This window comes from Halichoerus grypus, chromosome 13 (genome assembly GCF_964656455.1).
Source record: "Halichoerus grypus chromosome 13, mHalGry1.hap1.1, whole genome shotgun sequence".
Lineage (NCBI taxonomy): Eukaryota > Metazoa > Chordata > Mammalia > Carnivora > Phocidae > Halichoerus > Halichoerus grypus.
Genome location: NC_135724.1, coordinates 35603213 through 35628570, shown reverse-complemented (window position 1 = coordinate 35628570; position 25358 = coordinate 35603213). Strand labels below are relative to the sequence as shown.

Genomic DNA, 25358 nt, shown 5'->3' with positions numbered 1-25358 from the left:
GATGTTTGTCCTGCTCCAAACACCTGGCACTATGTGGTCCAAACATGCCCAGGTTGACTCACTTTTTCATTCTCTCTGCTTGTGGAATCATATGATCATCTTCACACTTGGGTAGTGCTCTGTCCCTCCCTCCCAAATGCTACTGTTTAACACCTTCTCGGGCATCTGAGGAAGCTGAGGGGAGATGCGATTATCCTTATATTACTGAGACTCAAATAAATGGGAAGGGGCACCATTTGCGGATCTTGTTGGCACCATCCTGGGGGGTAGAAGCCATCTTTTCATGTTCAGCTCAGGCATTAATCAGGATGTCATGGTACCCCAGTATTTGTGGCGATGTTCCCATTCGTGCCACACCACCCCTTTCCTTCGACCCCTTCCACAATATCTGCATACACCGCAGCCTACGTTTCAGAGTTACGTTTGCAAAGAAAAGGAAAAACAGTTATTTGTGACTGAATTATATATATCTTGGGATTAAAGGTCACATTATGGGTTTTTTTTTATTAAAGATTCTGGAGAACTTTTAATAGCAGAAGATAGGAAAACATTAAACACTTCTTTACCTTTTCTCTTAAATATATTTAGAAAGAAGGCAGGGTAAATGTTAAAATACCAATAGCATTATGTGCCATCTAGTGAGATCTTTCAGCCAAAAAACTTCCCAGCTAAATCTGCTATAACTTTTGTATAACTTAAGCCACTACCCCCACCATCAAGTCAGTGTGTGCTTGAATTATTTTTCCATCTGGCCCTCTTGTGGCTCACAGCAGATGTGTGTCCCAGTACTGCCTAGACTTCGTGGTGATGGTCTGAATATTTTTCCTCTGTGTGAAACTACCAGGCCCGAGTGAGGAACAAACACATACATGTGTTCTCACTCGCAATGTGCTGCAATTAATGGAGACAATCAGCCCCCAATTTAGGTAAACACAAAGGGCCTCTCTCTTCATGGCTTTAATTAGCCTTTCCTTATTTTCACTGAGCCCTGGTAGTATACATCAGAATATCTAGTAAGTTTACTTTCTATTATTTTAAGAAACTCACAGGTGTCTCTGGAAATAAGTTATTCTCACTAATTAGAGAAAAAGGTTCAGTATTCTTATTGGGAGAGAATTCTTTGCTATGACTCTTGAGGAAGTTACTGAGGAGTAAAAATAATCTGTGTACCCACAAGTGAGATCATTTTAGCCAAGTAAGCTATTATCCTAGTGGGTGTCAGATCTACATAACCTATTTCATGGAAAGAAAATGGAGAAACCATACATCTCGAAACCGGGTGTTGAGGTTGGTCCCTGCCGGGTGGCCCTGTTTAAAACCACCTTTCCTGGAGGCTAGCGCTGGGTGGCTTTCTTGTTCCCTGGCTGATACACCTGCATCCAGCCCGAGGCTAAGTGGAGAGAAATTACCTTTCCTGTTCGAAAGCAGTTACTGTCATGAATTCACAAGTGGCTTTTACCCACTAATGTAGCCATGAAAGCATACATCGTGGCTAGATTATTTTTCTTTCTTTTAGCTCGGTGCTCTCTACATTGCACACAGAAATAATACTTTAGAGATGCATTTGAAAACTTTACCACACCATATTAATTTTATGTTGGGGAAAAAAATGTTCAATGGTGATTTTTTTTTCTTCCCGTACCTGGATTCCTAGATATTTCCAAATGTCTTATTGTTGGGCCTTAGAGATATAAAATATAACCTATATGGCCATGGCCTACTCACCAGCATTCACCTGGAGGCATTTACAGAAATTACTCACAAGCTGTACTGATATTTTCTCTCACAGATCCAAGCTTTTAAAGTGCTGGTAAATAGGACTCTTCCTCTAACTTCCTTATCCTCTCACCTGGAAATAAAATATAGACCTATAGTTATATCCTGAAATGTTCCATTGGCTTAAATGAATAATCATTTTTCACGTAGGCATCGTTCATCATCACAGCTGTTGTCATTGTTACCAGTCATTGAGCACGTTTGTCACCTTGTGTGACATGTCTTGAGTCTCCTTCAGGTGTAGACACTCTCCTAAGTTACCCAATCCACGTGGCAGATATCAGAAACACCTGGTATCCTATTTCCAATTGGCATAGTAACAATGGACTATCATCAGTCATCAGCCTAATGCATGCTGGTTCCCTGGCATAAAGCTTTTGGACACCTCCAGTCCAGTATTTCATGAATTGGCAGGAAACTAGATTCCTTGTGGTTCTGTGACTCAGGGCGGCCCCACCTCCTCACACCTCACCTGACTGCTACAACTTGATGCCATTTGGTCAGTTAGACAAAATCTCTCAGAAACTCTACCCAAGGCCAAGGCGCTGCCTGCAACACCTGCTGTGGAACTGCTTTACGAGCCTTTGCAAATCACTGGGTTTTCCTGCCTTGCTTTTTCTGTCTCTAAAAATGGAAAAGGGCAAAACTTTCCCTTTTGCCCCTCCTATAGAAAATGACAGTTGCCTGCAGCCTGTTTTCGTGCACCATATTTTAAAACACAGTCTTGAATCCTTTCAAAGTAGATCAAGTATGAGTCTTACTTAAGTATGCTTAAGTGAAGACAAGGCATGGAATGGCATTGGAAAAGTTGTTAAAGAATGGTATTATGTGATCAACATGATCATTTCATAGGTAGTAATTAGGTATCAAAAACTGAAGGGTCTAAGACTTCACCGACTTGTAAGTTAATAAGTTAGTTTGCCACAATTTTGTGGATGGGGGCACAAGAAATGAAACTGCAGGGTCAGAGACAATGGACTTCATTACTCATAGCAATAGTAGTAGCCAGAGTATCAGCATTTGTGCCATTTCTCCAAGCCCCAGTTCCTGCAAGTTGATGTGAATAGGCCCAAGTGATGGCTGCATACACAGAGAGGAACCTTGAACTTAGGGACCCCACATCTTTTATAGTGGGCAGTAAACATGTCTTCCCTTTGTCCCAGAGGGACACATTATCTTTATCACAGTGAGCTACAAACCAACCAGTCCTTTGCTTCAGGGGAGACACCATCTGTGTCTTCAAGGCCATTTGCTATGCACACATCCTTAGAAAGACATCCCAGAACTAAGACTGTCAGTGCCTCTGCTCGTAAGACTGCAGAAACACGAGAGACCCGTGGAGAATTGTTTCCAAGCATTGGATTATAATGGTTTTTAACCAACATTTACAAATTTGCATCTTAAAATCTGTTTAACAGAAAACAAAATATTCAACTTTAGAACAGGAATTAGCTTGTTTGTTCTTATTTGACAAAAGGAAAGCACATCAGGAGTTGCAAGACCCAGTCTGGAGGAGGCACTGGGGGTGAATGAGCTTGTCTGCATCTGGAAGTGCTAACAGGGAATCTGGAAAGACATCAGTGCCTTTCATCCCAGGTGGGAGCCTTGGGTAAAAGATCCCAGGGACATTCAGGAGGCCTCCACAGATAGGAACACTGAGCATTCTTCAGACAGTGTGGTAACTTTGAATTTCCAGAGTCGTTGACTAAGAACTGAGAAATAACAAAGACGAATAACTACCCGGTTCCTTGTAGCATTCTTACCTGTGGTCAGGACCTCGATCACCACTCTGCCACTCCACTTTTCCCTCCAGCACCCCTGCCCCCACTCTACCACCCCTGCCTTTCCCTCACCCACCCTGATAAGGCATTTGTGCAAAATGATAGACTGTTTGCACTGTGACAGAATAATCACGTTAGCTTTCCTGTCCCTAAAGTATGCTTTTCCAAGAGAACTCCTGGCGTCAGTGACCCTGCAATGCATCTTATCTGCCTCTGAACATGGCACGAATCTTTAGAGCCTTCTGAAGCTGCAACATCCTCTGAGAAACCTGCTTCCACCAGATACATTTGGAAGTTCCAGTAGATGTTTGTTGACTCTCTAGATCGAGCAGTTCTTGGTCCTTCCTTATGTATCCTCTAGATAATTTCCAGACTCAGCATGTTATTTGGCTTTCATATCTTCTGCATTTCTCATCACTGTTTTGTCATCATTTATCTCAGTCTTTCTCGTCATTCTGTTTGTCTTCTTACTGACTCTTCTCCTGCCTGCCTCCTAAGTATTGGGTTTTTCCAAGGGACCTCTCCCAGCAACCCTCTGTTTTTATACCTAACTTCTGGCTGTTTTCTCACATCCCCACCTGTGATTGTTAACTACCTACCATATGATGAAAACTTCTAGGTCTGCATCTGCAGCCTTGGCCTTCTTGAGCTCAGGACACATGTATCCAACCTCCTTAGACATCAGTATCTGAATGCTCCACAGACATGTCACACTCAACAGGTGCCCATCAGGGGCATTCAGATGGGAGATTCACCCATCTCTCACCCGTAAACTCCCTACCCCCCAAACCTGTTCATACCTTCCAATCCTCATCTGGTTTAGACCATCTCTCTTGGCCTAGTCATTTAAGCTGGAAGCATGCATATAATTTTTTACTCCTCCCTCAATGCTCATACCTACATGCAATCACCAAGTGTTCATGTGCTTCTTTCTCTCAGCTCAGCCCTCTTTCCTGTCTCCCCATTGCCAATGCCTTACTCCTGCTCTTAACCATCTCTCATCCGGACCATTTCAGTAACTTCTAATAGATCTCCTATCTTCCAGGTTCTTATTAGCAACCCAGCCAAAAAAAAAAAAATCATATCTGTTTTTAAACAGCTCTAGTGGCTCTCCATTATCTATGGCATAAAGACGAGACCTTACATGGCATTCAAGACTTTGGTTCTCCAGTCCCTACTACCAGTCTTTTACCTCCACAACCACCCCTACCTGTTACTTTCAATCAGCACCAAACCACAGTCACTACCTGAAAGGTGCTATGTATGTTTCTGTGCTTCTGTGCTCGAGAGCCTTCTTCCTCTTGGTGCCCACTGGGCTCTTAGCCATCTAGTTGAAGCATCTTTTCTAAAGCCTACTTGGATTCATCTTATATATTTGCCTTACATCTTGTGCATACCAGGGATACAGGGCTTATCTCACTGTATTTGCAATAAATGGTCCCCCCTCTTCATCTGTGTGTTCGCCAGAGGAGAGCCCATGCCTGCACTCACCTTTGTTATCTCCCAATGCTTGGAGCAGAATAGACATTCGGTAAATGTTTTATGAGCTAGTGAATGAACAAATAGCATGAAAAAATAAAATATATTCTGTAGAGACAGCTGTTTCCCCTATATCCAGAAATTTACTACATGGGTCATGATGGAGGACACATATTTGAAAATCTCGTCTACTCTATAAAGACTGAAGGAAGGATGGTGGGTTAATGTAGAAAGGGAACTTTTGCAGAGAATTAACATACGTGGGCCATTTCCTTCTGAGGATCTAACCCTAAAGGAGGAAGAAAATTCAGAGGATGACTCTTGATAAATTGATAATTATTTATTGAACCACCTATTAAAATACCCCTTATTTTAAGTGGGTCTTTCTCCATTTTTTTTTTATGAAATTTGCCAACAAGTTCAGATAAACTAAGTTGTTGACTAAGTGGATTGGTGACTAAATATAAGTGAAGAAGGGTCAGCTGTTTGGGGTGAGAGCTTAAAAGTGAGATTTCTAGTTGTACCCCAATTGTAGGCCAGCTGGTTCTGCTTAGGCATGGTCAGACTTACTGGCAGGAAGAGCTAACATTTTCTTTAGATAATAGTTGTTTTGAGTCCATAATTTCTCTTGGCTAGACCACTTTATCCTGAAAAATATTTTGGGGAAGATATTTTTCACATCTGATTTCCTTATGCCTAGCACAGTGCCTGGCACATCAGAGGTATCAATAAATATTGACAGAGTGAGTGTTGCTGCTAATTACATTAGAACATCTAATTAAAAGTAACTACCTCCTGCTAAGCCTAAAAAAGTGAATTCATGAATTAACCAAAAAACTCAAGTTCAATCAATTTATTTGCTAGCTGTTATTACTCAGGACTCTCCATTTTAATGCTAGTGTATACTTTCCAAAATAGCCATTTTGTTTTGATGTCATTGATGTTCTGTCTGGGGCTATGACAAGAGCTAGAGGTGCTCTTGAAATGCATTGCCGGTTTGGAATTAGACAATGTCTTCATCCTTGAGGAAAGGCTTGTCTTCCTTTTTGCTCTTTTGAGAAAATGAGCATGTAGTTAACCTAGAAGCTCCACCAGCCCTACTGGGCATGGAAAGACAAATGTATATTGGAGCTGATCTTGAACTGATCCTGAGCCAAGACAAGATCTCTCTATCTGATTTTAGAAGAATTTAAACAAGCTCAAAGGAAGTCTTCATATCCAGGGGTTGATGTTTGGGGTCATATGGTTCTAGTTCAAGATAATGAGAAAGCAATGATACATTACAGATAGAGTAATGATACATGATACAATTATCTTAAATTGTTTTTTTTTTTTCATTTTCTGTTTATAGTGTGAAATAGAATCTATCCATTAACCGATATTGCAATAATTGGACCTGAAACTAGAAACTGTCCTGTCTGATAATGCAGTGGAATTACATCCTGTACATGTTTAATCAAGTGAACTCCATCAGAAGCATAATCTGAGGGGCAAAGGTGGCGGGAGTGAAAAATCACAATTTGAATAGTGCTTGTAATCCTGCCCAACATCCAACTCAGATGTAGGTTTCCATGTGATGAGCATGACATGAGGGCCACGGATCTGTTTTTTTCTTGAGTCATTCCTGACTTTCATGTGCCTCTTATAGTATGAACAGCATGCTGCATCAAATGTGATTTTAGAGTATAAGGATTGTGTTTCGTGGTACTACAAGCCCAATACTTCTTGTGGCATTCCATTGAAACTAAATGAACACCTTGATTGTTGGAACTGTGAGGGTTGGTATGGTATCTATAAAATGGCGTCTTCCAAAAGGCCTTCCGAAGGTAATTTTGGCCATGTAGGGTTTTCATCTTAAGAGGTGGCTTAGGCTGAGCCTGTTTAGGAAATATAGTTCCCAATTTTGAGAATAAAACTGGGCTAAATTTTGAAGACATACGAAGTCACTAGACTGATGGATCAGTATTTTGCACATGATAAAGTAGGGTTTTTTTTGTTTGTTTGTTTGTTTGTATAAAGCTTGAAGAGGCTGAGTTTGAGCCCATCCTAATGAAACTGTTCCCTTAGGGTAGTGATTCTCAATACAGGATGATCCCTGCTGCCCCCTCCCCCACTCCCTCCAAGAGACATTGGCAGTGTCTGGAGATATTTTTAGTTGTCCCAACTGAGGAGGAGGTGCTATTGGCCTCTAGTGGGTAGAGGCCAGGAATGCTGCTAAACACCCTACAGTGCACAGGATAGCCCTCCCACAACCAAGAATTCTCCAACCCCAAATATCCATGGTATTAAGGCCAAGAAATCCTGCTTTAGAGTGAATGTGAGTGAACAGCTTAGCATGAACTGGCCCAACACCAAAGGCAAAGTCTGAAGAATTTTCAAAGTTGTGAGCTTTTTCTCTTGGGACCTTTTTCACATTTATGTGATTAAACCACAAGTTTAAAGTTGATGGTGTTAGTTATTAGCTCTGAACTGGGGAGGTCCCTGGAATGTACATGATTTGGAGCAAGTATTATAGAATTGGCTGGCCCAGCCCTTGGTTTCGTAAGACCTGCCAGAAAGCCAAGTCCTGGCAGAGTCATCGAGACACCATCACAGACTGAAATCAATTGAAGCCACCCAAAGACTTATTAAGTTCAGATCTTTCTACCAGCAATTTATCTCTTCAACGAAGAGTTGCATGATAGGAGATTCCAACTGGACACTCCGGACTCAACTGTCAGGGACATGGATGAAAGCAGACCTGGAACGTTTGTGTACCCTGCATGTTATATTTGTTTGTTTGTCTCTTCAGGAATGATTATGTGCTTCTCCTTTACAGCATAAGTCACCCACCTCACAGTTTACCATCGTGATTAATAGCCTGAGGTTTTCAGTCAGTCCCATTGGGGTCCAAATCCCAGCTCTGCTTGTCAGTGAGGCTGGAAGGAGAGGGACATGCTCAGAGGGTGCCTGAGGGCAGCCAGTGAAGGGACAGTTCACGGAGGTGTGGGGAAGGTCATAGGACCATTGGGTGGAGAAGTCCCCAGAGACGAGCAGCAGTGGGGGACTATCAACACTGCTCCCACCTCCAGGCCTGGAGGAACTTGGTCCATGCCTGGGACTCAGTGAGAGCTGTAGCCTTGGGAAGGAGCGCACAGGACAGAAACGGTGGCCTGACCACTTCTGCCAAACTGAGGCCCCATGTGAAGAGAGTGGAGGCATAAATACTCCTGCCTGTCCTCCCTGCCTCCCTCCCTCCCTCCCTCCCTCCCTCCCTCCCAGCCTCCCGGGGCACAGAGCAGAGCAGAGGGTGGCTCTGGAGGAGCAGCTGTGAGCATCCGGCCCACTGTGTAGCCCCAGACAAGTTGCTTAACCTCTCTGGAGAGGTGTCCTCACTTCTTACATGGGGACACTAATCTTCATGCTGCCGATGTGAGGACTCCAGAGAGTGGTGTGGACGTGGTTCCGGGGGCGCAACAGGGTGTAGAAGGCACTCGGGACCCAGTACGCTGGGCCTGACGTCTAGTGAGGTTTCCAGGACCAAATGAGGAGTTGGTGCTGGGCTTTTGGAGGGACAAAGAGAGCTAGCTGTTAGGAGCCGTCCTCTGCCCTGGCTGAATTCCTCAGGGCCTGCTCGCTCTCAGCTCCCTCCTGGCTTTGTGATCTGTGTGAGGGAAGTCCCAGCATCTGACTGGGCACCCTTTTATATTCTCTCAACAAAAGCAGTGAAGTTTTCCCTCTTTCCCTGTGGTTCTCACGTTGATGGGTTCCCGTCCTGCTCCCATGCCCAGTCTCTCTGTTCTGTAATGTCTGTTTTCTTTGGATAAAGAATTCCCTTCAGTGGTCGTGCTCGGGTTATAGGCCCATTCCCAGGATGGTGACAACCAGGTTCCTTGTTACTTCTTTCTGAATATACTGTGGATCTCTTCCTTTCAATGATTTCTTCCACATGACCTAAATTATCCATTCCTATATCCCTTTATGCAGTTTAATTTTGATTTTTTTTCTCCTTTTTCTCCTCTCTGCACTCCCACCTTAAAATTTAATTTAAAGCCCTTTGAATCAGGTCAGTGCAGGTTCTGGCCAAATACATTTTTCTGGCCTTTGCTAAGCGCTTTCTGGCAACGCCAGGATCCCATTAGTCTGCTCGCTTAGGATGTGGTCCAGGAAGATGGGTCCTGGTTTTGGATGCCTTTTATGTTGCCAGGCATTTCTTGCCATGTCCTCCCTTCACTTCCATACTCATGCCTTCCGCGGGAAGAAGGACTACCTGGCCCCTGGCCCAGGAACTTCTCACAACTCCTCTCCTCCTCGGCCCAGCCCCAGATCTTCACATCCTTCCTCCGTCTGAGGTGATGGGTGGGCATGGCTGGTGATGGAAAAGCTGGGGGGCCCTGGCAGCTCCTGACTTGCAGGTTTGGTTTATTGCAGTCACTTCTGACCCTGCATCAAAGGCAGGGCTTCAGGGTCCTTACAGGCATGTGCTCGGGAGTGGGTACCCTGCCCCTTCCTGCCAAACACCATGGCCTGGGCCTTCACTCTTTTCTCCCCAGCCTTGCTTTCTGAGGGCAACATGAGAGGCCTCCCCACAGAGGGGTTGTGCAGATTTAGTAGACTGTTCATGTGAGGTGTGCTCAGTTGCAGTCCTCAGATTGCTGACACGCTACGTCCCCCAGTGGCTCTCTGGCGTGGGGAACAGCTTCCCATTGGCGCCATGTTTTTATTCATCATCGTCTGTTGAGCCCATGTCTGGCATTCGCTTCTTCCTCCTCGGTCTCTGTCTGCAGGGTTTGTTTCCTGGACTATGTGCTCCACACGACTGAGGAGCTTCATCCATAGCACCAGGCATGTGTCAGCTGTCCCAGCGGGAAGTGTTTGCCTGTGTCTACCTACAGCTGCCATCACTACCCTCAGCATGACATCCCAGCTGCTCACCCCACCTTGCAAGGCCCCTGCCAGAGCTCCAACGCCAGGTCGCTTTCCTTCCTCCAGCATGGCCCATGCTCCCGGGCTCTGCACATGCTCTTCCCTCTGCCCAGAACATTCTCGTGTCCACTCTTCCCCCTTTTAACTCATTTTCCTCCTTGGAGACCCTGCCTAAATGTCCTTTTGGCACAGCAACTTATGTTTCTTCCCAGGCCTTGCCAAAGTCCCTTGCCATACCACCCCCAGCCCCCCAGGGCACCATGCTTTTGCTTTTAGCGCACTGTCACGTGTATAGATACGTTTAACTGTGTCTGGGTGAGCCAAGGGGCTGGGATTTCCATGTTCATTGGTGGTAGGGTTCCCCCACCTTTGCCATGCGAAGGCCATGGCCAGGCACATAGGTTCTCTTCGCTCCTCTGTAATCCCTGTGATGACAAGCACTGGGTCTGTCGCTTGTGTCACTCATGTATCACTGTGTCTTTTGCCACCAGCACCATTGTTAGGCTAGAGAAAGGCTCATTTAATACAAGGACGGGCAATAGTGGGAAGTTGTGAGCAGTTTCCACCCCTAGGTGTTGAGAAATGCCTTAGCTATCTTTAGGGCTCCTCCTGGACACTCATAGGATACGGTTCCTCCTGCTTCCTGGGCACTCCGTGAGGGTAGATGATACTTTTTCTCTGTCTGCCCAGAGTGGGGCAGCCTGGCAGAGCGTAGTAACTCAAGGAATGGGTGTGGATGTGTGGATGGGGTGCTGATGAGAGAGGTCTTGATGAAAGAGAATGGGAAAGGGGAGCAGAAATGCTCTGGAACTCGGGGTGCAGTCTGTGGGAGCTTCCTGGGTGTCAGCAAAGCCTTTGTGAGCAGATGTCGGTCCAGTACTGTGCTGGGGGCTCGTGGACACGAGAGGAAGGTCAGGTCTCAGCCCTCGGGGACCTTTTGCCCTTGTCATTCCTGTGTTTGGTTAATGCAGCTGCAGAAGGGCCCTGCCATGGGTCCCGGCTGCTCCTTCCAGGGGACCCCTGTCACTTGTTATCCAGTGCCTTCTCTTGGGTGCCCGGCTACATACCACTGTGATCCCCGTTGATGGGTTTTTACGTCCCGTTTCCCTAGCCAAGGAGCGAGCCCTCTGAAAGCCAGGATGTGTGTTCTGTCAGTGACAAGTGTGCCGCCTGGCGTGTGTGGGACAGGTATTTGTCAGGAAGGAGCAGCGATATGTGTTTGCTCTCACACTGTCACTCTCTAGCTTCACTGGTTTTGCTTGACTCGAATGTGTGTGAATATTATTTGTCCATCGCTAGGACGACCTCACGTGCCACAGATTTGCAGTCAGGCCTCGTGATGCTGAGTCTGCAATCTGGTCAGGAGGCGCTTTTGGAGATGGCTACCTCCCCAGCAGTAATGACACAGAAACCACCCGGTGGTCGGATCACACACAGAAATGACTCCACGAAGTGAGGCCCTAGTATGGGGGGGGGGTGATATTGCTTAGTGTTTTAGCCACAAGAATGCGTGGCTCTCTAGCACGTGCGTGTCCGTTAGCACACCTGTCCAGACCGCCACTGCTCATCAGGGGCCAAAGTTGCTGCTTCCATGGAAGGAAACATGATGGTGGTGTGCGCGTGGGCTGAAGTCACACCGCCACCAAATCGTGGGTCTTTTCTACTTCGTGTGCCTAGTCTCCTGGGGCTGGAGAGTAGACACAGGCTTATGGCACCCCACTGCACCCATCTCCCTGTCAGTGATAAAGACCCATGGAGGCACCCAGCCAGTGTTCGCCAGATGCTCACCAATTAGAACTCAAATGCCTGCCACATGCTAGACTGTTGGAAACACATTTTCGTTTTGATGTGGCTATTCTGCAGTAAATGTGCGCAAGGACATACGCCTTCTGTCAACCAATGGATGACAGTGGTATTGGTAACACGGTGCTTCCGCCCTGCTCGTAAATGAAGGAGTGTTTGTAGCTCCTTGCTAAATATTTTATTATCAGATGAAGAAGAAATCACCATAAAAATTCCTCTGATACCAAGGGGAATTTTTCTCAAGGGTGTATTCACTCTTGCCCTGTGCTCAGCTCAGTCTTTGCTTTTGAGGAACAGTGTCGGACAGTACCACGCTTAGGTGTGTGGGCTCACGGTTGTATGTCCTTCGGTTTCCTCCTGCTACTGCCAAGCAGCACATCTCGGCCTAGAAACTTTGTCCTCATATCACCAGTTCTTGGGGACACCCAGCAGGGGCAGCCAGTAGACAGCAGAGGGCCTTTGCTGCCACGGCCTGCCTTCCTCCTGTCTCCCAGGGAAGCAGGTTCCTTTACTAGACTAGAAGATATACAACCTGTCATGAAGCCACAGGCAGGTGGGAGGGAGAGGCTCTCTGACCTCTACACTCAGTTCCTACCTGAAGGGCACTGGAGAGACTCTCCTGGAGGAGTCATTCTTCCTTTGGTGGTTGGAAGTTACCCAAGGACATAAGGAGAAGCTGACGTTGCGCCTTCCCCAATTCCCTCTTTCTCAGAGGAAGGCAGCCTGAGAGAAGATGAGGGGTGGGCGAATTGGACCCCGGGAGTCCTGGCAGAATGACTTCTGGCTGGGAAGCTGAGGGCAGCTGGGCTCCTTGCCCAGTGAGGCCTGAGCTCTCCTCTCCCGTAGGAATGGCACTGCTGGAGGGCCTGGCCTGCTGGAGGGCCTCTACTGCCAATTCCATTGCCAGCCATCCCCACTCACCTGAGCCAGCAGGTTGCCTCCACAGAGGGAGCACCCTGATCTGCTTGTCCTCCTGGGGTCTGGGCAGGTCTCCTATAGTTCCTGCCCCATGCAGATCCTGCTGAATTTCTGTATTTGCATAGCATATGCCTAGGGCTTGAGCACACGCTCTTGGGGCACACTGCCATGAGTCCAGCAATGTGGTTTTGTCCAGGCCTGAGGATCACTCTCTCAGGAGTGACCTGTCTCCCTCTGGCCTTCACATGTGGCAGTTCGCTCAGAATTTTCTGTATTCTCAATCATTTTGCTACCCATATACAGTGCACAGCTGAGAATTTTGCTCAGTAAAACAACGCAAAGCCATACTACGCCATTTTCCTGTTCTGTAGAGGAGTCACACATGGGAGCATGAACACTTGACCTTGCTATGAGTATCAAATTTCCAGTCTTGATAGGTTTACAAATAGTCCGCTGTCTGCGATTCTCCTGAACAACTTTCAAAATCATGGGCTAATCAAATTATGAGCAAACCTAATTCAAGCAAAGGGCAACAGTCCTCATTGGTTTGGCTACCGATAAAACATAGAGCAGCTCCTGGCGCGTAACAAATTACCACAGTGATTCAAAATAGACCCATTCATTATCTCACAGTTTCCGTAGGTCAGAAGTCCAGCAGGGTACAACTGGGTGCTCAGCCCTGGGTATGATGAGGCCCCGCTCAAGGCTGTGGCTGGCCTGTCTCTCACTGGGAGGCCTTGGGAAGAATCCACCTCCAGGTTCATTTAGGTTGTTGGCAGAAGTCAGTTTCTTGGGCTCACAAGCCCAAAGTCCCTGTTCTTTATTTTATGTTGGCCAGGAATTACTCTCAGCTCCTAGAGGCCACTCACATTCCATGTCCGTCACATCACTCCTCCATCTTTAAAGCCACATGCTTCTAATCTCTCTGACTTTGTTTTTTTGTGGCCAACCAGAAAGCACTGTGCTTGTAAAAGTCTCACCAGATTGTATCGGGCCCCTCTAGATAATCTCCACATCTTAGAGTCAAGTGGCTTGAGACTGCACCATCAGCTGCCCGATCCCTTCCCAGCAGTGTCTAGAGGAGTGTTTGGCTGAATGGCCAGGGGATGGGAATCCTGGGGGCCATCTTTAGAAATCTGCCCACAACAAGCAGCAGAGAGAAATCCACCTCATGTCTACTTTCACACCTCACTTGACATTGCCGAGAAATTCCTGTTGTGATTATAATCTCCATTGTTGTCTCCACCAGCGAGTGCTGGGGATCCTGAGCCTGGACCGGAGGCGGAGGCGGGGCAGGGTACGGATGAGGCTAGCCCGGAAGTAGCGCCAGCCCGCGTGGGAGCGGAGAAGGAAGTGGAGCAAGCGCTGGAACAAGAGCTGGAAGAGCGGGCCTCTCTCAGTGAGAAAGAGAGGCAGAGTGAGGAGGTGAACGAGAAGGACAACTGCTCTGCCTCCAGCATCTCATCCTCCAGCAGCACGTTAGAGAGGGAGGAGAAGGAGGACAAGCTCTCCAGGGACAGGGGAACTGGTAATACAGCCCCTTTTCTCAGTAAATACGTTCCAGGGAACACTGGGTGGGGGACTTGGTTTGCTGGCCACTGGGATGACCCTGCTGGCTCAGCTCACTCACTGGGCTGTGTCCCCTGGTGTCAGGAAGTGAAGGGCATGGCCACACTGTGGACAGCCCTCAGCTTCCTGCCCCATGGGATGGTGGCCCCCATGCCCTGTGCCATGCTGTTGTACCATCACTTCGACAGGTGGGGAAAGGGCCCAATAATGAGGACAGCCAAGGACTTTTTCTGAGGAATGAGTTCCAAAAGAGAACTTCCTCATTTCCTTCTAATTGCTTGTTAATAGTAAATGTAGCTTTTTTTCCGAGTTAAATTTAGACATACGTCATGTTGCTATCTGCTCCCTTGGAAGTTTCTTCAGTGAAGTGTGCTAAGCCATTATGATGGACATTGCAGACCACAGCAATTTGTTTGTTAAAATGAACTGAATGAGTACTTCTGGAAAGTGGCAGTTCAAAGTGTGCTGAAGTCAGTTTGCTGTACTCTAGTGGAATATATGTGATTTAAGTAACTTTCTACAGTCTGCTCAGGGCTGCTCTTTTGTTAGAAAGTATCTGCTTTTCTTTATGAAATTAGATCCTTTTGGCATTATAGTTGATGTTCATTCAGTTCATCTGTGTCATGGCAACTATATGATGAGAGACCAAATGGAATGTTAATCCTCACTGGGGACTCGGGGAGGGTGCCACAGAGGATTATAGGAATTGTAAAGGATTCATATAATCATTTGAATTATGGTTCACATGCAACACCATAGGGTTGGTTTTCCTACCCACGACTTGCATGCTGTTGAGATGACAGCCACCTCTCTCAACTAACACCCTCCACCAGGGGAGGCATGTCTTACTAGCCAGACTTCATTAACCTACAGGCTGATACACACGCAAGGAGCCTATGTCTTGGGCCCAAAGTGCATCATGAAGGCTCCACAAGGGCTTGCCAGCTGGTGACATGACCCATGCATGGCTCATTAGCTCACAGATTAAGAATACATGGTCTCTGAAGCATGTATGTGTGAATGAAAATTGAATGAATGAATGGAGCTATAATGCCTGCCATGAGACCTATCAATCAATGTCTTAGTCCTAGTTGATATTTGAGTTTTACCAACCATATTAATAAGTTTTATTCTTTATATTGCTGGTCATTATGATGCACTGAAGAAGAACTGAAAGACTTTATTAGTTTGCATCTTAGTAATTATTGCATTGAAAATCTCGTGTCTGTTTGGTTGAAGATGTATGTGCTAGAAGGTAGTACATATATTGATATTTACTTAATTTTCTTTCAAAGTCAGATGGCAGTTAGTCTCCCAAATTGTACTTGTTAGTATTCACATTTAATGTGATTAGGGTCACAGTGCAGGGGGTCAGGTCGTGTAAATCTTCTTGATCAGTTTGGTCTTAAATCATGTTTTATTATAAATAGCTGTAGGAATTATTCGTCATCACTAGGTTTAGGAAGCCTAAAACATATCAACAAGTTGGGTTAGTGAAAAGAAGCCAAGGAACAGAACTTTCTTGGATCAGGATTGTCCAATATTTTTCCAAATAAGGGCAACTTTCCAAAAATGGAGACTCTACTCCCAGTGAAGAACCATTGACTTTCTACCAAAAGCTGGTGGTGTCCAAGAGTATTGACTCAGGAATTAGGGCTTTGCAGTGATTTTTTTTTTTTCTTCTTCAGTCTGGGGCTATTAAAAGATGCGATCATGTTTATTTGTTGTAGCTTCTTAGTTCCTAGAAAATCCCACTGCTCCCAGGCACCATCAGCAGCTGTGAAGTCAGGCAGCTCTTACCCTTCAGAGTGTTCTCAAATGACAAAAGCAATCATAATGATCCTAAGATTGTATCCATTACTCAGAAATGAATCTGTAGGGCTTGAAAGAGTCTCAACTTATTCTGGTTGTGTGGCTTTTTTTTTGTTTCGTATGTTCTGCTCCATGGTATTAGTGTGAGAGGTTTTATTGTAGCATTTGTTACACTTTGCTGTAATGCCTTATATAACTGTCCTTTACCTCCACTTGAATGTAAGCTTTGTGAGGATGGGGATGTCTGTCTTGTTCGTTGTGAGTCCTCACTTCCTAGCTATAGGACTGAACATAGTAGAGGCTCAAAAAAACCACTGATGAATAATTGAATGAAGAGGCATCTGGCTAAGATGGAGCAGCTCTATTGTTCCCAGTTCCTTCCTCTTACAACTAAACTAGGAACACCCTGGGCATAACACAATAATCAACCATAGGAGGACTCTGAAAATTGGAAGAAGGCAGACTGTCTAAGGACCTTTGGACTTTAAATGACATGGCAGTGAAGCTCTAAGTAAATCCTATTCCCATAGCCAAAGAATTGGGAAAAGGATTGCCTAACAGAACAGATAATCTTTTTGGCTATAAATACATTGCCCTACCCTAGAAAATTACTAATGGAAAATCTGCTACTATCCTACTCCTCCCCCACCTGGTAGTTTCAGTGGGACCAAAGAGGAAGTGATCTTCTATAACGTCCACTCCATGGAAACAGGGGTGACACAGTTGCCATTCTCCCCTCCCTCCAACTCTGTGGTGTCAGTGGGACTCAGGAGGGAGCTAGTCCTCTATCCCCTGCCCAATAGAAGCCAATAGTGCTCTCTTATTTCCTTGCTGGGGTAGTTCTGGCCTAATGGAGAACTGATATTCTATTCCCTATGGGGCAGAAGCAAGTGGCATCCCAGTTCCCCTATTGGGGTAGTGTCAGTGGGGTCCTATAGAGATCTGAGCTTACACCTTCACCCAGTAGGAGAGAGACTTAAGGAGGCAGTGGAAGAGGACTAACCACCATTCTATTGCCCCTGCCCTCCTTCTCTGACACCAGCTGGGCCCAGCAGGGAGCTCAGTCTCTATCCCTACCTGGCATAAAAAAGGTAGAATGATGTGGTTGGAGGTAGAACTAGGCTTCAATCTATTCTCCCCAACCCAGAATCAGTAGAGACCAATGGGAAGGTGAACCTTCACCTCCACTTGCAGGCAATGTGGGTAAGTGTTCCACTTTCACTGGGAAGATGCCAGTGGGGTCAGGGGCTGCTGCACCCCCACCCTGCCCATCTGCAGTGAGGGTGAGTCAGCCCTCTTGCTGGGGTGGTGACAGTAGGACCCAGTAGGGAGCTGAACATCTACCCCCACCAAGACCTGTACACCACAACTAAACAGGGTGAGCGCCTGCTGAAAGAGAAAACGTGATCCAAAGTCTAGCAAGTAATCCCCAAAATATCCAGGACACACTCTAAAATCACGTATCATATCAAGAACTAGGGCAATCACAACCTGAATGGGAAAAGACAAGCAACAGATGCCAACACCGAGATCAGCTGGATGTTGGAATTATCTGCCAGGATAATTTTAAAGCACCCATCATGATAATGCTTCAGTAAACAGTTCAAACATTCAGGAAACACATGAAAGAAATGAAATATCTTAGCAGAGATAGAAGATATTAAAAAGAACCAAAGAGAAATTATAGAACTGAAAAATACAATGACCAAAATAAAATACTTGTTGGGTTCCATAGTAGATTGGAGACAATAAAGGAAATAATCTGTGCAGTTGAAAACAGATGAGTAGAAATTACCAAATCTGAATAACAGAGGGGAAGAGAGACTAAGGAATGAACAGAAGCTCAGGGACCTATAAGACGGTATCAACAGAACTAACATTCATTTTATCGGAGTCTGAGAGGGAGAGGAGAACGCCTGCAGCACTGGAAAAATACTTGAAGAAATAATGACTGAAAATTTCCCAAATTTGGCCAAAAGCATACACCTCCAGATTTAAGAAGCTAAGCAAATACTAATGGGGATAAATCCAGAAAAATTCACACCAAAACAAATGATAAGCAAACTTCTGAAAATTAAAGACCGAAAATAAAAAATCTTGAAAGGGAGTAGGAAGAAAAATGTGTTACCTATAGAAGAACACCAATTCAGATGTTTCATCTGAAACATGGAGGTGAACAGGAAGGGGCACAGCATTTGTCAAGTGCTGAAAGACTAGAATTATCAACCCTGAATTCTGGATCCAGTGAAAGTAGCCTTTAAGAATGAAGAGAAAATGAGGACATTCTCAGTTACAGAAAAACTAGAAGAATTTGTCACTAGCAGGCCATTCTTAAAGAATGGCCAAAGGATGTTCTCTGAACAGAAAGAGAATGATGACAGAAGAAGGCTCGGAATTTGGGGAAAAAAACAGAACAATGGAATGGGTAAAAATAGTAAATAAAAAAGACTGTCTTTTGCCTCATAAGTTTCTTAAATCATATGTGATGGTGGAAGCAAGAATTAGAATGTGATGTGTTGTGCTCAAGTATGTAGAGGAAATACTTAAGACAATACTGTTTTTAAAGTAGGGAGGGTAAAATGATCTAAATGGAATTAAGGGTTCTATGCTTCAAAGTAGTAGAACATCAATACCAGCACACAGAGAAGTTAGTGTTTATATCGTAATTCCTAGAGCAACTGCTAAGAAAATTATATGAAGCAGTGTACTCAAAAACAGTAAAAATCGAATTGAAATTCTAAAAATATTCAGGTAACCCACCTGTGACCCAAAAAGGAGAAACAGGAACTAAAACAAAAGGAATGAACAAAAAATAAAGAGGCAGACTGAAGCCCTAACGTAATACTTTATTTTTTTTTTTAAAGTAGTTTCTATACCTAACATGGGGCTCGGATCCACAACCTCAAGATTGAGAGTCACATACTCTACCAACTGAGCCAGCCAGGTGCCCCAATAATCACTTTAAATTAAAAGACGGAGATTTGCAGAGTGGATAAAAATATAGCCCAACTATATGCCATGTATACAAGAATCCTTTTAAACATAAGGGTATAGGTAGATGGAAAGTTAAAAGTTGGGAAAAGATATACCATGCTACCATTAATCAAAGAAAAGCAGGAGAGGCTATATTAATATCGGATAAAGTAGACTTCAGAGCAAAGGAAATTACTAGAGATAAAGAAGCAACACTACGTAATGATCCAAGAAGACCTAAGTGAATAAAAAGAGTAAGGGAGAAAACCAGCATTTTTTTTTTTTTTTTTACGATTTTATTTATTTATTTGACACAGAGAGACAGTGAAAGAGGGAACACAAGCAGGGGAAGTGGGAGAGGGAGAAGCAGGCTTCCCGCCAAGCAGGGAGCCCGATGTGGGGCTTGATCCCAGGACCCTGGGATCATGACCTGAGCCGAAGACAGATACTTAATGACTGAGCCACCCAGGTGCCCCAAAAACCAGCATTTAAAATATTACCTGATTGTGTCCTTTTCTTTTTCCTTCTCCACTTTATGTGTTGCAGTCTCCTGACCTCAAAGCAGTCTTCCTGTTTACAGGACTGTCCGGCCAGTTGTAGGGACTCCAGATACCCAGATTTTCCCATCATGTCCTCAAATGCTGTCTCCTCCCTCTTTGATGGTGGTTGTCTCCTAAGTGTATTCTTTGAAACCTGCAAGAGGGTTCAAGAGCTCCTTGTTCGGGTATTGGTCCTTTGGTGAGGTTAGGTCACTGCTGAGCAGAGGACAAAGCTACAGAGGAAACACAGCACCAGGGGACCTTTGTGCTCCCCAGTAATGCCTCCTCTAAGATCAAGGCAGGGCCATGTGGGAGAGACCAGTGTCCCTCCCAGCATGTTTGATTGGGCCATTCTCCTTTGGTGGAACAAAAGCTACTGATGCGCATGTCTGTGGCCTAGGTCCCTGCCATCCCCCAACACAAGTATCCACAGAGGCCTTGGGTATGTGATGGAACTCACATCCTGAATGCCTGCCAAACAGCCCTGCTGGCCCTTAGGAAACAAACTCAGAGGAATAACATTCCTGACCATTCACTGATTCATTGATTCATCCTAGATGCTGGGAGTACAACAGTAAACAACAGCAACAACGAAACCCCAATTCCTGCTCTTACAGAGTTTACATTCCAGTGAAGAGGACGTTTTAACAATTGTAATTGTTCCAGTGGTAGGACAAAGGCAGCAATAAAATAAATAAGGAAAATGCAGTAATAAGTGCTCTGGTGACGAATGCCAGAAAGGGCGATAAATGGCGCTGGGGAGAGGGAGGGTGTGCTGCACAATTTTAAGTAAGGTGGTTGGGGAGGACTTCACTGGGAAGATACTGTTTGAGCAAAGACCTAAAAGGAGGTTGAGAAGTAGATTGTGTGGTTAAATGGGTGCTGTTTGTCCTGGGATGGGCAAAGGCCCTGAGGCCAGACCATGCCTGATGAGGTCTAGGAAGGTCAAGCAGCTACTGTAGCTAAAGAGGTCCAGTTCATCAAGAAAATTAAGGTGGATTCATGCAAGGCTTGGGAACATTGAAAGGTCACTGGTTTTTTACTTGGTGAAATGTGGCAGCATTAGAAGCCTTTGAGCAGAAAGATCTGATCAGACATTTTAACACATGGCATTGCTGTTAAGAACTGATTCTCGAGGGACGTGCATGGAAGTTGGGACCAGCTAAGGGACACCCCTGCAGTGTTGCAGGCAAGAAACCATGCTGGCTCAGACCAGGACCACGGCAGGGCAGGTGATGAGAAAAGTGGGTGGATTCTGGATGTGACTTGAAGATTTAGCTAACCGGACACGCTGCTGTGTTAGATGTGCCCGTGAAAGAACAGGAGGAGTCCGTTGACTGAGATTTTTGGAATTGACAGCAGGATGGATGAAAGCTGCCATGTCTGAGATAGGAAAGGGCTGCAGGAGAAGCAGATTTGGAGAGGGGGTGGGGATGAGGGCAGAGGTGGTAGCTAAAGCCGGAAGACTGGATGAGACGGGAAGTGTACAAGGACACAAGAGGTCCAAGGACATTTAAAAGGCAAAGATAAGGAGGAACTGGCATGGGAGACTGAGAGAGAGCAGCCAGAGAAAAGGCAGCAGGCCAGGTGAGTACAGTGTCCTAGGAGTCACCCGAAGGATATAAGTAAAGGAGGGAGTGAGCTGCTGGGTCTAGTGTAGCACCAAAGTCTTCTGCCACCTGGGAAGGAGCAGCTTTGAAAGGTGGTGAGAGCAAAAACTTCATTAGAGTGGGTTCAAGAGAGAGAATAAGAAAAACTGGAGCAGTGAGACAAACAACTCTGATAAGCAGCTTTACTTTAAAGGAAAGGAGAAAAGTTGGATTATAGCTGAGGGCTAAGTGGAGTTGAGTTTTTTTCTTTTTTTTTTTTTTTTTTAAGATGGGTGAAATTATACCATGTTTATATGCCAGCAGGAAGGTCTAGTGGGAGGAGCATGGGAAATGCAGGACAGAGAACCGCAGGAATGGCTTCCAGATGCACATGTGGAGTGGTTGACCCTGTTGAAGGGGATGGTGTATCAGTAGTCACAGGAGGGAGGCCATGGTTGGGGTTCAGGTGCGGGTGGCGGGGGCGGGGAAGACTGGATGAGACCCTGGAAGATCTCCTCTGACTTCTTCTGTTAAGCTGTTGAACTAGGAAGCAAGGCTATGCTGGTGTGCAGATGAGATGGTGGGGAGGTTAGAGGAGAGAGGGGAAGTGGGAAAAGTGCCCCAGGAGAGGTCGTGGATGAGGCTGCCAGGCAGCATTAAGGGTTTCCTGAAGACTGGTGCCCATGGACTTAAGGTATGACCAGTGACTTGGTTTGTGTGTTTCCCCAGGTATTTGAGCTGCACTGATGCAGATGCAGAGTGTGGGGGGGAAAACAGACGTAACTCCGCAGCCTTTCCGGCACCTGTCCTATGGTGGGCGAGGGAGCATCTTCCTTGCCTCCCCGTGTCGAGTTAGGACAGAAGCCCCTTAGTTATCTGTGGCTCGGTGGGTCCTGACCCACTGTCATGGGTGGGCAGGAAGAGTGAGGAAAACAGTCCCATGAGCCAGGGTGGGAGCCAAGAGTGGTATCCTACCTACAAGAGTCTTGGGTCCTGGAACAAGTCATTGAGACTTTGATGCAACGTCTCTTCCTGGTCAAGAGTATCCTGTCAGCTGTGACCACCTGCCTCTTAAATTGCTTTATTTCAGTGTCTTCTCTGAAGTCACTCTGTGTGTAAGGCCTCCGTTATTACCTAACTGCTTTCTCATGAGATTGAGGCACCTGCCACTTGCTCACTTTGTTTTTTTCCTCTCCTGTATGCTTTCAGGTCTGTGGTCGGCGGGTGTTCAGGATGCCGGTGTAAATGAACAGTGTGGCGACATCCTCACCAACAAACGGTTCATGCTGGACATGCTGTATGCCCATAACAGAAAGCCCACGGATGACGAGGAGAAGGGGGAGGGCGAGAACGGGAGGACTGAGCCAGGTGCGGAGGCGGTGGCCAGCCTGGCTAGCAGGATATCCACCCTGCAGGCCAACTCTGTGGCCCAGGATGACAGCGTCAGGAGGGTGGACGTTGGCTGTCTGGACAATCGGGGCAGCGTGAAAGCCTTCGCTGAGAAATTCAACAGCGGGGACCTAGGGAGAGGGTCCGTCTCCCCTGACGCCGAGCCTAATGACAAGGTCCCAGAGAAAGCATCCGCACAGCCGAAGACGGAATCTGACTACATCTGGGACCAGCTCATGGCCAACCCGAGGGAGCTCAGAATCCAAGACATGGATTTCACCGACCTGGGGGAGGAGGATGATGTGGACGTCCTGGACGTGGACCTGGGTCCCAGGGAGGCTCCGGGGCCACCGCCCCCACCCCCGCCCACCTTTCTGGGTTTGCCGCCCCCGCCCCCACCGCCCCTGCTGGACAGCGTACCTCCCCCTCCGGTCCCCGGTAATTTATTGGCTCCTCCTCCAGTAGTCAACGCTCCTCAGGGCTTAGGGTGGCCCCAGGTCCCGCGGGGTCAGCCGGCATTCACCAAGAAAAAGAAGACCATCCGTCTCTTCTGGAATGAAGTGCGGCCGTTCGAGTGGCCATGTAAGAACAACCGGCGCTGCAGAGAATTCCTGTGGTCAAAACTGGAACCCATCAAGGTGGACACTTCCAGGCTGGAGCATCTGTTTGAGTCTAAATCTAAGGAACTGTCCGTCTCCAAGGTACGGCTAACATCCCGAATGCTTCTTGGTTTGCAGAGTTCCTTTCCGCTGTTGAGTAGGGCTGAGAGATCTGTTGTATTTAAAAATCCCTTCTTGCTGCTTTGGCTATGTGGTGGGGAAAAAAAAGGCGGACGGTATAAAAATCTGACCTTTTAGAGATTAGTCTGTGCCCTATGCTAGAGGTAAGCTGCATGAGTACAGGACCCTTGATTGGCTAACATGGACGGCAGCCTACAAACACCGTTAGGGAAAGTAGCTTTCAAAGAACCAAATAACCCAGAGGAAAAGACAGAACGATTCACCAGGGAACATTAGCATAGCCCAATCATAGACGCTGACATTAACTGGAGGAAAGTCATCTTGCAAATTTATCAAACACATGGACTTTATCCATGGGTCTATTTACTCTTACCTTGATTGATTATAGTTGATGGTAGTGGTAATTGGGACCTCGGCTGTAAGCACATGGTAATTTAGAGTCTGCAAGACTTACCTGCAAGAACTTACCATAAATTAGTTTTAGCTCCATGTGTTGTTCCATTTATCAGCATTTTGGGTGAGTATAAAGCTACCTGAGTTGGGATCCCCAACCTGCCAGTCAAGTACCAATTCTGATTCACAAGGTATGTGCAGCATCCTCAGGACAAGAGTGTCCTTCAGACAAGGGGCCAGGTGACAGGGTCAGTAGGGCTGCTCTTCCTGAGTTGACCTTTACCCTGGTGTCAGTTTCTGCCCAGTCTCAGCAAGGATGGGAATCTAAACTATTCCAGCCTCAGGAATCCCCCCGCGTCAGAATTAAAGCTTCCTCCTGCTTATAAATCCAAACAGCTAGGATCCAACACAGCAAATCATGTCCTGTCAGTGCTGTCCTTCAGCTGAAAGTAGATCCCCCTTTTGTCCTCTCTAGGAAATGACATCGAGGAAAGTGAGGTTGGGCACTCGCTCTGTGTGTCTGTGTCCTGACTTTGCCAGGACTGGTGACATGTGGTGCTGAGCCACCCACACGCCCCCTTCGGTTCTTCCAGTGCAGCCCGGCATTTGGGAGAAGACAGGCCTGGCTGGTTAAAAGAGCAGTCTCAGGTGGCCCAGGGTTACCCAGGGCCTGCCCTCCCTCACACCACTCTCCAACCCACGGATCTAGTTGGCTGGTCTCCCTCAGCCACCGCCTCCCACGTGGGCTCATCTGGCTGGTGCGCCCTCTGGGCTTCCCCTGGTTGCTCAGCACCTGTAGGTTGCTGGCCCTTGACTTGGGTGGGAGGAAGAAAAGGGAGTATTGGTTTGGCAGTGAAGTTACTTCTGACTTCATTTTTACAAAGGAAATAGCAAAATTAAAAGCTTCACTGAGAGAACCCAAAACGGGCAGTCCACTTGCCTCCCTCCTTCTCGTGGCCCTACTCTGGTTGGTGACAAGAGTCTGGTCAGTGCCCTCTCAGTAGCCCGAAGTTCCATTCTTGCTTGAAGTAGGTGGTGACCTCATAAAATACTTCATTGCCTGGCTAAAGGACAAATGTTTGCCTAGTTTTTATAAGGTGAGAGCATAAGAGAAAAGTAATAGTATGTTGAAAAATTTACCAAATGGATTCAAGTATGTTCTTCAGTGGGACCCAGAAACCCATACCTTTGTTCTTTGGGCGGGGCCGGGGGGCGGATAAGAAATGTGAGCAGGAACTAATTCACAAATGTTACAAAAGGTGAAAATGCACATTAAAATACATCACATTGGAGAGTTGAATCCCTTAAGTGTACATTAGCAATGCAGATATAACCAATTTTACTTCTGTTTCTAATCCTTGACTGTGATTTTCATAAAACACAGCTGTAAACAGCCACTTCCGAATTCTGGCTTATGAGAAGTTTTTCATTAAACACAATAGTGAGCAACACAAATAAAATGGAATAGACTTCACAAGCCAGCACAGAGCAGAGGGAACTGGTTTTGGGTTTTGTCAGAAAACTTATAGCAGACCAGAGTTCCGGAACATTCTTATGACCAGGTCACCCCCAAAATAAAGATTCATGTTCCAGATCCAAGGCTGGGTGACCACTTAGTGGAAATAAGTACAGAAAAATATGCTTTTGTATTTCCTTTCCAAATAGTTTTTGGAACTGGAGCTATTTTTCTCT

The 25358-nt window shown here is 46.2% G+C and overlaps 1 protein-coding gene across 7 annotated transcripts in view; it reads left to right on the top strand.

Annotated features, from left to right (window-relative positions):
- The window catches only part of FHOD3 (formin homology 2 domain containing 3), a 445553-nt gene that overhangs the window by 367298 nt on the left and 52897 nt on the right, over positions 1 to 25358 (top strand). For all 7 annotated transcript variants that reach the window (XM_036095752.2, XM_036095751.2, XM_036095756.2 and 4 more), the window contains 2 exons: positions 13912 to 14190; positions 22354 to 23234. In XM_036095752.2, coding sequence (XP_035951645.1) covers positions 13912 to 14190; positions 22354 to 23234 — 1160 coding nt within the window. The remainder of the gene's footprint in view (positions 1 to 13911; positions 14191 to 22353; positions 23235 to 25358) is intronic.